At 42.2% G+C, this 14,713-nt stretch overlaps 1 protein-coding gene across 24 annotated transcripts in view; it reads left to right on the forward strand.

Moving 5' to 3' along the window:
- The window catches only part of PLEKHA5 (pleckstrin homology domain containing A5), a 261,638-nt gene that overhangs the window by 148,604 nt on the left and 98,321 nt on the right, over nt 1-14,713 (forward strand). For all 24 annotated transcript variants that reach the window (XM_053252354.1, XM_053252356.1, XM_053252355.1 and 21 more), the window contains one exon: nt 14,200-14,283. In XM_053252354.1, coding sequence (XP_053108329.1) covers nt 14,200-14,283 — 84 coding nt within the window. The remainder of the gene's footprint in view (nt 1-14,199; nt 14,284-14,713) is intronic.

Here is a 14,713-nt window from a genome sequence, read left to right on the forward strand (position 1 = left end):
TAATGCTGGGGAAATTTGGAGAAGAGGACAACCAGCAGCAAGGTGGCCGGACTCGATTACAACAGCAATGAATGCACCACTGAGAGACCTTAAAGGCCAAGTTGAAGACAGATCACCCTGGAGAAAATCTATGTGGTCGCTAAGAGTCGACATCGACTTGACAGCACTTAATCAATCAATTCTATAAAAGCATGCAACCTCCTTGAAATTATGTGAGGCAAAATGGAATTGTGGCAATGCTGGCTAAATAGGGAAAGAGCATTTAGTCCACTTCAGTTAATGGCCTCATCACAGAGCTTTAAGCATTGCACTGGGAAATAGTTTGGCCAGCAGGAGGTTTACCAAGTGCTTCAAGGGTCCAGTTAAACTTCTTTTAACCCTTGGAATAAACATTTCCGCAGTTGTACCAAACTTAAGTTGTCAGGAGAGTTCCCTTAAAAAGTTAAATCCTACATTGACTTACTGAAGCAGCTGTTTTTGAACTGAGTATAATGAAGCTTGACTGCTTGGGAAATGGTGATCAAAATCGTGTTCCCAAGTTTCCTAATGTTTACCAAAAGCCAATCCATTGAACTGCCTGTCAGAATGACTTGTATCTCTCACTGATCATTTACCACCATGGGAATGTATATGCCAGTTCTTTCTCATTCATTTGTTCTCTTTCTGGAACCATCACTTTTTCAGCCTTTTATTGGTTCAAAGAATGACTATTTTCTGAATGCCAAAGCTTGTCACGAAAAATTTCCAGGATCCAGGGAGTGGGAGATGCTGACTTCCGTATGGTCACTGTTGCTTGGTTTCAGTGGAAGAATATACCATTTTCCTGATATATTCTAGATGAAAATATGTGGCAATTTCATTTTCCTTTTTAAGGTCCAGCAGTGGAACAGCTAAGCCCAGAAGGTGTATATTGATCCATCTTCTCCTAACAAAGGCTTTTCTTGAGGTTTATTAACACTTATACCTGCATGTGGCCAGTTACCTTTAACTTATTCACAAAGATTTTTGGTATTTGGGCTATATGCCAGTTCACCCCTTTCCTGCTAAGGCGTCTAATCAGCTTTGGTTAACAAAACCTTAGGAGTTTTCAGCTAAAGGCTAGTACTCTTCTGCTTGCCCATCAGTATGTGATCTGTAAGCTCTCACTAGCATGCTATTATTTTAGCTTTTGCTGCAGCTGAGACCTGTGAACTTAATATTTTCAAAATGGGATTGGGTTCTTAGACCCTTGATTACAGAAAGGTCTCTAAATGCCAGTAAAAACTTAAATCTCATGTCCTGTTGTGATGCAAGCAGTTATTACAGACTGACTCACATGCTCACGTACATAGGAAGCTGCCTTCTGCCAAGTCATATCATTGGTCTGTCTAGCTAAGTATTGTCTACATTGACTGGCAGCAGCTCTCCAAGGTATCGGACAGGAGTCCTTTCCCAGCCCTACCTGATGATCCCAGGATTGAACCCGGGACTGACTTGATGCAAAGGAGAGGCTCTTCTACTGAGCTGCAGGCCTGTACATCCCACAGTGACCAGCAGTTAAACATGCAAACTGCTTCTGTTGAAATCTGAGGTGATACAGAAGCCCCATCGCTGATGTTTGTAGTCGTTTCATAAATGCAGCTCCTCACTGGATCTTGCAGTCATAGAGCACCTATGCAGAGACCCAAAGTATCTTGGGATGAACATATATTCCCCAGAAGATCTTGGTAATCCAAGTGGCAAATAGGATTTTGCCACAGTTATAATAATAATAATAATAATAATAATAATAATAATAGCAACACTTATTAACTAACAAACAGCTTCCAGTTGAACAGAAAGGAAATTGCCCGAACACCAGAGGCACAAAAGACCAACTGCTGATTGACAAAATGATTTTAGAAAATTGCAAGAGAAGAAAAACCAATCTAAGTGTTGCATGGATTGACTACAAGAAAGCCTTCGATTCATTGCCTCACACATGGATACTAAAATGTTTAGAAACAACTAGTGTCAGCAAAAACATTCAGATATTTATTTTAAAAAAGCAATGAGCATGTGGAGTACACAGTTAACAATCAATGGTGAGACACTTGGACAGGATAGCATTAGAAGAGGCATTTTCTAAGGGGACTTACTATCCCCTCTGTTGTTTGTAATCGCCATGACCCCACTTTCACAAATACTAAGCAAAACAGGCCTTGGATACGAAACATCTAAAACATCAAGTCAAATCAACCATCTGCTGTACATGGACGATCTGAAGTTGTATGGAAAGTCCCAGTCAGAAATCGAATCACTGCTAAACACTGTCCGTGTATTCAGTAGCGATATAGCAATGGAGTTTGGACTAGACAAGTGTGCTACATTACTAATGAACAGAGGAAAAAATAAGAAGAACAGAAGGAATAGAACTGCCCAATGGAAGCAAGATCAAGAACCTGGAAGAGAAAGAACATTACAAATACTTGGGCATTCTCCAGGCTGATAACATTGCACACACTGAAGTTAAAAGAAAAATTGGAAGTGAATACATCAGGAGAGTTAGAAAAATCCTCAAATCCAAACTCAATGGCGGAAACACCATACAAGACATAAACACCTGGGCTATACCTGTTATCAGATACACTGCAGGAATAATAGACTGGACCCAGGCAGAGCTAGAGATGCTAGATCGTAAGACCAGAAAAAGAATGACCATCAATCATGCTCTGCACCCCCGCAGTGATGTAGATAGGCTCTACCTCCCTCGCAGCTCAGGTGGAAGAGGAATGCTGCAAGTCCATCAAACAGTAGAGGAGGAGAAAAGAGGCCTTGAAGAATATATCAAGGACAGTGAAGAAGATGCACTTCAAATGGTCAGTAATGCGAAACTATTCAACACCAATGAAAGAAAGCAGGCCTACAAGAAAGAACAAGTCAAGAACCGAGCAGAAAAATGGAGAAATAAGCCCCTGCATGGTCAATATTTACACAATATAAGTGGAAAATCAGACATCACCAAGACCTGGCAATGGCTTAAGAATGGCAACTTGAAGAAAGAAAAGAGGGTTTAATACTGGCTGCACAAGAACAGGCACTAAGAACAAATGCAATAAGAGCAAAAGTAGAAAAATCCACAATCCACAACAAACAGCAAGTGCCACCTTTGTAAAGAAGCAGATGAAACAGTGGACCACCTAATCAGCTGTTGTAAAAAGATCGCACAGACTGACTACAAACAAAGGCATGACAAAGTAGCAGGGACATCTGCAAAAAATACAAGCTACCTGTAGCCAAACATTGGTGGGACCATAAAATTGAAAAAGTTGAAGAAAATGAAGATGTAAAAATATTATGGGACTTCCAACTACAAATAGACAAACATCTGCCACACAATACACCAGATATAACTGTAGTCGAGAAGAAAGAAAAACAAGTCAAAATAATCGACATAACAATACCTGGGGATCGCAGAATAGAAGAAAAAGAAATAGAAAAAATCACCAAATACAAAGATCTACAAATTGAAATTGAAAGGCTGTGGCAGAAAAAGACCCAAATAATCCCAGTGGTTATTGGCGCCGTAGGTGCAGTCCCAAAAGACCTTGAAGAGCACCTCAACACCATAGGGGCCACAGAAATCACCATCAGCCAATTACAAAAGCAGCTTTACTGGGAACAGCCTATATTTTGCGACGATATCTATAATAACCAACAGTATTGATGATAAAATTCTGGCATCCCAGGTCCTTGGGAAGGACTCGATGTCTGGATAAAACAAACCAGTCAATAACACCTGTCTGACTGTGTAAACAAGAGATAATAATAATAATAATAAACCCACTATAACAAGTTTATTTGTTGGCCACCCCCATAACAGATTGTTCACTGGGCAACTCACAAATGCTGAAGTGTCGCAAATTATTCTTTAGGCTAAGGCTGCACAACTTTGGGCCTCCGGCTGTTGTTGGACTAAAACTCCTATCATCCGTGACTATTGACCACTCTGACTTGGGATGATGGGAGTTGTAGTCCAATAGCTGGAGAGCCGTAATTGTGAAGCCCTGACTTAGGCTAATTGATAAACTTGCACTTCTTAATTCAGTCCTGAGGGCTTACATGTATTTACTGTAAGGACATGTACTGGGCTTTTGTAGGTCTGCCCAATATGCAGTTCTGGAGAAAAGTAGAGTTGTGAGCCCAATATGACCTTTGGTTGTGTCTCAAGGCATCTGTGTTTAACTATATGGAGGAAACAGCTCCTATCTGAGGAGAAAAAAACATATTTAGCATAATTCAAGTGGGTGAATTGCTCTTCCTGTAGTGTGCTGTTATGAATATAACATTAGATTAATATATAATTATCAACCATAATAAATAATTTTCATTTCAGTTTGAATGTTGAAAATGGGGTGGGGGGTTGATTCTAAGGGCTTCTGAAGTCTACAACTTCCGACTAACCTTTTAAAATCTGTGAACAGAATGATCTTCAAGCACATTTTAAAAACGTTTTGTAAGATTTTTCTTTTCGGTGGCATAAAACTATGTAGTCGCACTATATTTTGAGCTAGGTGTTTCTCAGGCTTATCTCAGTGTTTGAGAAAATATTCATAATATGCTTTAGTGGTTCTTGGAAATTTTTAGTGAGCGTGCTTGTGAATGCTTTGTTTTATCCTTACAGGATTCTCCACTAGGTAACTACAATTCTAGTTCTATGGTAGGGTATGAGGGGTTCAAAAAGATATGGAATGGGATGAGCATTTCCACAGAGGTCACCAGGGGAAAAAGGTGGCAGTTAGACAGAACGGTTACCCCCAGTTAAGGTGTTGCAAACATATGCTAACTAAGGGCACTGTGGTAGAGAACTGAAGAGGAGGTCATATGTAAAATAGGCAAGGATGTAGGTCAGGGCCCCACATCTTTGGCCCTCCAGCTGTTGTTGGACTACAACTCCCATAATCCCTAGCCACAATGCCCAGTAGTTGGGGATGAAGGGAGCTGGAGGGCCAAGGTCATGAAGCCCTGATGTAGATGGTAATAGGAGCCCTTCTGTCATTTCCTGGGCTGGCTGATGGCGCTCTTCCAGTTCTGACCTGGAGGATTCATTCTACCAGATTTTTCTTCCTTGTTGTTAAAAGAGCATGAGGCTAATTGATGGGCAGAAGTGGCTCTCCTCGTCATCCTTCCCTAATGGTAGTTGTACTTGCACTCACTCAGCACAAGGGTCCTTGGATACATTTGATGTACTTCCACAGTACTTGTGCAGATTCGAGGAACCTGGATGCTATGCCAGCACCTCGGGGAAGTGATCAGCATGCCATCTATGGTTTTGATATGTCTATCCAGCTGTTTTGTTAAGGATTAGGGTTTGTTTTTAAGCATCTGGCCGACCGGGCACTTGAAAGAAGAGAAATGCCCAGCTTAGATGAACGTGGTAAAGTACCACCTTCCTAGATTAGGTTCCTCAACTCTATCCAACAAATTGGAAACCTATTATCATGAGTATGCATATCAAATTGTGTGGGAGCAGGAGAGATGATTAATGTGGATTTTGAATCCTGATGTTTAACAGCTAAAATGAGTACCTTTGTGTGAGAATTCAATTACTTTGGTGTTCGTTCTAAGATTCTTTTGTTGTCTTTCTAGTTAAGTATTCTGCTGGTAGAGCCCGATAGTCATCTGTGTTCCCGGAAAACCTTTCTGCACAAAGCTTTCAAACTGTTTTCTTAAATAGATTAATTGGAAAAAAGTTCATACGTTTGAATGTATGAAAAGGCTTGCACATGCTATCTGGAGTGATTTCTTTTGCAAAATGGAAGGCATTTGTGCAGCCACAAACGAGCAGATACAATGAATATATATTTTATTATATATTCCCCCATATTCACTTTAGGGTACTGTATTTGCCTCATTGAAAAGGAAATGTTGGAATACAAAAGTAAAATTTAAAAGACATGTTGGTTACAGAATGGAAAGTTCTGTATACTGGAGTCTAGATGTTCTGGCTCCATTTGTCTCTGCTTTCATTTTAGGACTCTCATTCCAAACGTATTTGTAAATGGAGGAGCGCCACATCTATCCTTTTCTTGTATATGAAATTACTGTAAAAACAGTGAAATACCTTTAATGGTATTTGGAGTAATGTACAATCTTTAGCCCTTAAGTAAATGAAGAGGAAAAATATAAAGTAGCAAATACTCTAGAATAAATAAAAATAGTATTTAAGAATTACTTTGTCGGCTTAATGAAGATTAAACTTTATAATTCAAAATCCATTAAGCTTTGAGATAGGCTAATTGAAAATTAGCCAACGAGAGAATGTTATTATTAGTAGCTCACATTCTCTTTAAAACACACACTCCCTCTCTCTCTCTCTCCCCCCCCCCTCAGTATTTTGTCATACTCTAGAGACCCATTTGGTGCTATGCAGATGAAGAGGCAGGGTTGTGAAGATAGGAGGTAGCTTGTTACTGAATTATTGGGGTCACTCAGTTTCAACCTTAGAAGGTCACTAAGTTTATCTCTTAGAAGTGAGTGTTTGCTATACTCTTCTGTCAGGGGTTGGGTGAGTGGGAAGTACAGCATTGAGCCATTTTTGGAAGGGCGGTACAGAAATCCAATAAATAAATAAACAAACCTGAGGATGATGTTGAGTTGATAACCAAACCTTCCCTGGGTGGTCCAGGCCTTGCTGTCGGGATCTCTCGGGGGATACATGTCTGTCCTCAGTGCAATGTGGAAAAGGAGATCAGACTTTTACATAAGAACAGCCCTGCTGGATCAGGCCCAAGGCCCATCTAGTCCAGCATCCTGTTTCGCACAGTCGCCCACCAGATGCCCCTGGGGAGCCCACAGGCAAGAGCTGAGGGCATGCCCTCTCTCCACATGCTCACTAGAAGCAGGCCACGAAGGGAAAATGGATAGTAAAGTGTATGCAGAGCATATTATAGGAACATAGGAAGCTGCCATATACTGAGTATTCCAGATACCAAAGCAGATGAGCTGCAGCCCCCCACTATTACAGATTGCTAACAATTCTACCTGCCAGATGCTGTGTGCGGCACAGCACTTTAGTGCTGCGCACGCACCCATTTACATGTGGGTGCACTAGAGATGGGATGCATCGGTCCATCTCCTTGGAGATGTGACTTCCAGAGACTCTCAGGAGAAACCTGAATACTGAAGAAAAATTGAACAGGGTATCTCCAAGAGGCAAAAATAGGACAGTGACTTACCAGGGACAGATTGTGGAAAACAGGGACAGTTGGAGCCTATGACATGAACTCATAGTTACACTGATGTAGCTGTATAAATTTGCAGTCCAATAGCTTGTGCTAAAATGCAACGATGAGTCTGTGGCCTCATAACGAAGAGTCTGCCGGTAAGAGGATTTATGATGCAAGCTGTCACTTGCTTTCTGGTGAAGACATGTCTCACCCAGCTGTGCCCACTTTTGAAGGCTTCATGTCTCTGTGTGTATAGATTTACAGCTTACATATTGAGTTGGAGGGCGAATGGTCTTGCATACCAATGAAATACCTAGAGGAATTCTTGGCTCTGAGTTAGTATATTCTTGCGGGCTTATTTCGCTCCCTGAAATAGTTCACTGTACCAAATGCTTTTAAGAAGGTAGGTACTAGAGTGACCAGAACAAAAATTGAGCATTGATAATAAAAAATGTTGAAATCCATCTCTGTACTTAATCTCTGCTCTTTCTAATTCTGTATATTAAAAAGGAGGCGGATTTCTACATAGTGACACCAAACGCAAAAGGGGTGGGTGGGAATAAAAGCCCAGAGACTAGATGTCTAAGTGTGATATATGCTGACAGCTTTCATGGAATTAAAAGGCTATCAAGAAGCGAGATAATACATGTTGACTACCTTGGATAGGACAAGGGAAACTGGGTTTAAATTCCAGGCTGAATTAACCTGCTAGAGAATCTTCTAGAATTATGTGCTGTGCAACGGAGCATAGAATCGGGCTGCCGTTCAGCAAACAAGCAAGCTGTCAAGGAAGGTTTTTGAATTATTTTTCCGAGGGTTCTTAAAGAGGCAGACCTGGATGGGTTAGGGCTCTCTCAGCTCAGTTTGTATGTAAGGCTCTCTGGAGTAGGAAGATGGAATTGCGGTTCTGAGTTCTTGTGCAAGTGGAACATGGAAAGTATTCAAACCTGAGGAGGAATGGCAGTAGTTGATTAGTGAAGTGGTTGCCTCTTTAGTCCAGTTTGTGTGGGTTACTATGGGCAGTGATAAACGATTACTACTCACGTACAGGTTCTTTAATCTGTGTATGTAGTGACTGATGAAAGGTTAATGAAGCACAGCTCATGCTCCTGGGGGACTACAAGGATGCTTCAGGAGTGCTTTGGGAGGTTTCTGCAGTGCTAAAGTCTGTTTTTAAATTTTTGTGGTAAAGGAGTAGAAGAAACTTGGCTTTTGGAGAACTGGAATAACCCCATTGTGTTTAAAAGCTACTTTATTTAATGATTAATGAATTACATATATTTGAACTATTCAGCATGGATTACCAGAGGCCCTTTTCATTTACATCCTTGAGCTTGATGTGAGGAAAATCGTGTTTACAACTGAGGTAGCACTGTAGGAGCAGACAGTGTTGTAGAGCAGGCTTGCTGAATTTTGGCCCTCCTGCAGATGTTGGCCTACAAATCCCATAATCCCTAGGACTACAAAACCCACTATGGCTTGGTTTTATGGAAATTGTAGTCTAAAAACAGCTGAGGTACCAAAGTTGAGCAGGCCGGTTGTAGAGCTATCCAAGTTATGTAGTATGACATTATCCCACCACACCACCACACCAAGTGTAATTTGTTGGTTTCATGGTGACCTTATGAAAAGTGGCCTGAAAACATCAAAGAAGTTGCTCCCTCTTGGGTGGATAGGTGGGTGCAATACATAAAGGAAAGATTGTGCCGTCAAGTCAGTGTCGACTCCTGGCAACCACACAGCATAAGAACATAAGAACAGCCCTGCTGGATCAGGCCCAAGGCCCATCTAGTCCAGCATCCTGTTTCACATAGTGGCCCACCAGATGTCACTGAAAGCCTATAAGCAGGAGTTGAGGGCATGCCCTCTCACCTGCTGTTACTCCCCTGCAACTGTACTCAGAGGCATCCTGCCTTTGGGACTGGAGGCGGCCTATAGCTCTTCAACTAGTAGCCGATGATAGACCTCTCCTCCAGGAAGTTATCCAAACCCCTCTTAAAGCCATCCATGTTGTTGACGGTAACCACTTCTTGTGGCAGAGAATTCCACCAGTTGGTTATGCATTGTGTGAAAAAGTACTTCTGTTTGTTGGTCCTAGATTTCCCGGCAATCAATTTCATGGGATGACCCTTGGTTCTAGTGTTATGTGAGAGGGAAAAGAATTTCTCTCTATGCACTTTCTCCACACCATGCATGATTTTATAGACCTCTATCATGTCTCCATGCACTCATCTTTTTTCTAAACTAAATAGCCCCAGGTGTTGTAGCCTTGCTTCATAAGAAAGGTGCTCTAAGCCCCTGATCATCTTGGTTGCCCTCTTCTGCACCTTTTCCAGTTCTACAAGGTTCTTTTTTAGATGTGACCAGAATTGTACGCAGTACTCCAGGTGTGGCCGCACCATAGTTTTGTATAAGGACATTCTAATATTAGCAGATTTATTTTCAATCCCCTTCCTAATGATCACTAGCATGGAATTGGCCTTTTGCACAGCTGCCGCACGCTGTCGACACTTTCAATGAGCTGTCCACCACCACCCCAAGAACCCTCTCCTGGTCAGTCACCGACAGCTCAGATCCCATCAGCATATATTTGAAGTTGGGTTTTTTTGTCCCAATGTGCATCACTTTACACTTGCCAACATTGAACTACATTTGCCATTTTGTTGCCCATTCACCCAGTTTACCTCTAGCCCCTTCGGGGGGGCTTCCTCTAGGCCACAGGAGGGTCCACGAAGGTTCTCCCTCCCCCCACTGGCCTTCAAAATCACTGCCGCGGCCCATTTTAGACCTTTTTCGCGGGCCTTCGTATGGTGGCACCATTTTTAAAAAAATAAAAATTTTAAAAATGGCTTCCACACATGCGCAAATGGCCTCTGCGAGGCCCTGGGCCATGCCAGGCCTCACAGAGGCCATTTGTTCATGTGCGGCGGGGGGGGGGGGGAGAATCACAAACTCCCTGAACCACCGGAGGGGGTTGGTCCAAGGTCAGACTGAACAGGGGGCAGTTTGGTTCGACCCCGGAACGGTCGAACTGAACCTGTTTGATGCAGAACCAACCCTCCCTTGGACTGTTCACACATCCCTACTCAGAGAAGCTGCTTATTTTTTTCTAGGGTTTGGATTGGCTGTTGCTTATTGAAATGTTACCAAACAATTTGGAAAGCCCAAGCCTGTATTGATCTAGAATGACCTTGTGTCATGAATCCTTCATCATGGTATATCCTGTTCCTTTTGTGGTCCAGTTGTAGTTTAGGGGAAGCCAGATAATTCTAGATTCACATACAAATGGTATCTCAAGGCAACTCTGACCATCTAGTAACTGGGATACATCATGGCGCCTTGTTATCAACAGATATCTGGCCAGGGCCTATTTACAGAATTTATGATCTACCACTCTCTGGTGTAGGCCACATGTTCCTCCTTGCACATTCTTTGGTTAGCTTCCACAAGAAGTTCCACAAGGTATCCAAAGCTAAGGAGTGAAAGTTTGGCTCGGCTACCGGGGTTCCTTACATGGCAGTCACTTACCTCAGCCTCACAGGCTTGCGAGGATAAATGTAAAGATGTACACTGCTCTGGGCTGCTTGGAGGAAGAGCAGGATGAAAATGTAAAGTAGGTGCCAGAAGGCCTTCCCAGCCCACTTGTGGTCCAGAACAGGACTAGACTTAAAATAGCAGCCGCCCTTCTCTTTGAGCAGTTGGCAGACAGTGAAGGGTCATGCTGTCAGAGGGCCCTGGGACACTTGCCACAGTTTAAGGAAATAAAACAGCACACCACTAACTTACTTTCTACCACCACAAGGACAGAGTTAAGAAAAGTGGTTGGTTGGTGGCCTTAAGACATTTGGGTGCTGCAAGAGGAAAATAAGTAAGTGACAAAGGTGTCTCTTCTCTTCCCTTCCCCCATATGTACACACTACATTATATATATTAACTACGTAATGGCGGACACCTAGAGCAAGAAGCACTAGTGCAGCGAGAAAAGTAAACTACTTTCAGACTAACTGCACCAGTACACTGGGGAAGAGCCCTACGTGCCATAGAACTTATAAAGGAGAGCTTTGTCCCATTTTCCTGTGTCTCCTATCACCCAAAAGTTGTGACCACCTTGGGTTACGGTAGGACCACCCATGAAAGAGAGGCAGATCCTCATGTAGTCCTTAAAAGATGTTGCAAAATGTGTGGGTCACTTATTGTAGAAAGGCTGTGCAGAAAGAATATTGTCCTTTATTACAGATGCATTTTGAGCATATGGTAATTCTTTTACAAGGGATGCAACTTCTATAAATCTAAAATCAGTTAAAATCTAGCCAATATATGAAACGTGTCGGGAAAAGGACCCATATTTTTCGGTACCAAAATCAAGTACATTTTGAATCCTAAGTAAGAAAACAAGAGAACTGCTCCAAAACTGGGGATTTGCAAGATGATAATCCTGCAATGGGTTTCGCTCTTGGATTTAGAATAATATAGAAATAATGCATACCCAGAATACAGAAACAGTTTCCCAAAAGAAGTTTTAGAAGACATTAATCTCTCCTTTATTTACAATATAAACACTGCGAACGATGCTTGTTAGCCAAGATCAGTGTCAGCATTAGTTTGCTCCCACTTTTGTGTCTCACAGTAGGCATAAGCAAGGGCTTTCTGTGTAAGAAATTAGACTGCATTTATACCTCTCCTTCGTTTGTATGGGTGGCTTTTATCATGCGCCTTGCTGAGGAACAAAGCTTTTAATTTTGTACAGTAGGTTTTGTGTGCTAGGGACTTATGATTAGAGCACGACTGTGTGAAATTGCAAAGTGATTAAGATCTAAGAGTTTTATCAAAATTACTAACCAGGGAATTGTTAGGATTAAGTTAAGGCTCCAGGGGTTTTTCAAGGTGAGCCGCATTTTGAAGCAAGTTTTTCCTCTAATGACTCAAAGACTGAATAGTGTGTCAGAAAAGTTGGTGATGTGCACTTAAAACATCAATTTGAATTCCTCAGCTTCTGGGAGTGTTGACTGTGGGGCTAGATTTTTCCAATTGTACCATCTGCCTGAAAGGGGCTTTAAAATGGGTTTCAGTGCACAAGTATCAAACCAGTTGTATTATGAGTACTTTTTAAACACCTCTGGATTTTATTTATCTATCCTGTCTGTCTGTCTGTCTGTCTGTCTATCTGTCTATCTATCTATCTATCTATCTATCTATCTATCTATCTATCTATCTATCTATCTATCTATTTAATGGTAACAAGCCCTTTATTTTTTCAAATTACTCAAAGCATTTGAGTTAGATTGTCAGTAAGCCTTACAACAATCTTGTGAGAAGGGCAATTTCCCCTCTTGTGTCACAGGTATGAGCACAGAAACTGAGATACTGGCACACAGTGGGCAGCACCAAGACTAGTAGCTGTGAACATGAGAACAGCCCTGCTGGATCAGGCCCAAGCCCCATCTAGTCCAGCATCCTGTTTCACACAGTGGCCCACCAGATGCCTCTGGGGAGCCCACAGGCAGGAGTTGAGGGCATGCCCTCTCTCCTGCTCTTGCTCCCCTGCAACTGGTATTTAGAGGCATCTCTCCTCTGAGGCTGGAGGTGCCTCCAAGGTGCAAGGTGGGGAGGGGTGAATGATTGTTGCAGTGCTCTTTCCTGACCCCCTGTGCCCCCCCAAAATACATCCTGAGAATCAACTCTCAGGGATATACAACAACAACAAATATTCATATACTGCTTTTCAACAAAAGATTCCAAAGCAGTTTACATAGAGAAATAATGAATAAATAAGATGGATCCCTGTCCAAAAAGGGCTCACAATCCCTGTCCCCAAAAGGGCTTACAGACACCAGCAACAGTCACGGGAGGCACTGTGCTGCGGGTGGATAGGGCCAGTTACTCTCCCCCTGCTAAATAAAGAGAATCGCCATGTTAAAAAGGTGCCTCTTTGCCCGGTTAGCAAGGGTTTGAGAACCTACCTACCTACCTACCTACCTACCTACCTAGATAGATAGATAGATAGATGGATAGATAGATAGATATTGAAGGGCACAGGGGCTGCTGAGGGAAGAGGGGGGAGAATCCCCCTCACCTTTGTGCGAGCATAACTCTTTCACTTGCACAACTGCTAGCCTGGATACTACCCAGTGAGTATGTGGCTAAGCCAAATTTTGGACCACAGTTTCTAGCTTTTATTTGTAACCCTGTTGCTACACCTTAAAAAAAAAAAATTTATATCCCGCTCTTCCTCCAAGGAGCCCAGAGCGGTGTACTACATACTTAAGTTTCTCCTCTCAACAACAACCCTGTGAAGTAGGTTAGGCTGAGAGAGAAGTGACTGGCCCAGAGTCACCCAGCAAGTATCATGGCTGAATGGGGATTTGAACTCAGATCTCCCCGGTCCTAGTTCAGCACTCTAACCACAACACCACGCTGGTGTACCAACTTCATCATGCTGCTACACTAAGCATGGTAGTATTGCCAAAGCTTTTCACTTTTCTGCAGACATGTGTATAGTACATACATAACAGGAAGCAGTTATTTCACCACCAGTCTGTGTTGGGGATTTGTACGTGAAGAAGAGAAGTCTGTGACAAAGTGGAGTATTAGTGGAGTCTGCACATCCCATTTTAAGAACCCTTTTATTTCTCTGCCTGCAGACTAGACTCTGGTCCATCGAAAGTTGTGTTTGTAGCCATTGCACACGAATGGTTATATGCAGCCATGAGTTAATATATCAGCTGAAGCCTTTTAAAAATGAACTTGTAACAGGAGGCTTACTGTGGACAGAGCAGGAATGTTTTAGCACAAATGTTCTATGTTAAGCTCTAAGGATTGCTGAACACTTGAGTTTAAAATACCCTGCCTCGAGAATCATTACTTGTTCTTACTGTGTCACTGTGAGAAGCTGCACGTATGCATTAATTAAGGTTTTGTGATAGATTTGCCCGGTTGCTGCTTCTGAATTTTGCTGTGTGCAAGCAAAAAGAATTGTGTGTTTATGTGTTTCCTCTATTTTGTGTCTCTCTAGTCATAATGAACGAAAAGTGACCTGCAAGCATCCTGTCACAGGGCAACCATCACAGGACAACTGCATATTCGTTGTCAATGAACAGTAAGTTACTTGTTCTACTCCATGAATACAGAATTAACAGCTATTCACACTAAGGTTGGGTCACTGGTCCGTTGAGTAGTTCAGTTGTCCATTGACTGCTTATCATTTGATTGCCTTCAGATATTTCATGTTACCCAAAATGCATTTACGTAGATCAGTCTTTCAATTGTATCATGGTGTGATCTCAGTAGTGGGAGTGAGAGGTTCTTGTTCTCAATTCAGCAGGAGTCAGCCCATGTATACATAGGTTAACACACATTCTCGTAATAGTCAAATAACATGGGTTTTTATGCTTAGCATGGAATTCTCTCTTCCATTTATGCTAAACCAAAAATTGTAATAACTTCACTGTTCATATTTGACTGCATGTTTTGACCATTTCAAGTAGCAGATGCAACGCACCTGCTAGGATGCTCAACATTGCTATAGC

Source organism: Hemicordylus capensis, chromosome 5 (assembly GCF_027244095.1).
Source record: "Hemicordylus capensis ecotype Gifberg chromosome 5, rHemCap1.1.pri, whole genome shotgun sequence".
In the NCBI taxonomy this organism is placed as follows: domain Eukaryota; kingdom Metazoa; phylum Chordata; class Lepidosauria; order Squamata; family Cordylidae; genus Hemicordylus; species Hemicordylus capensis.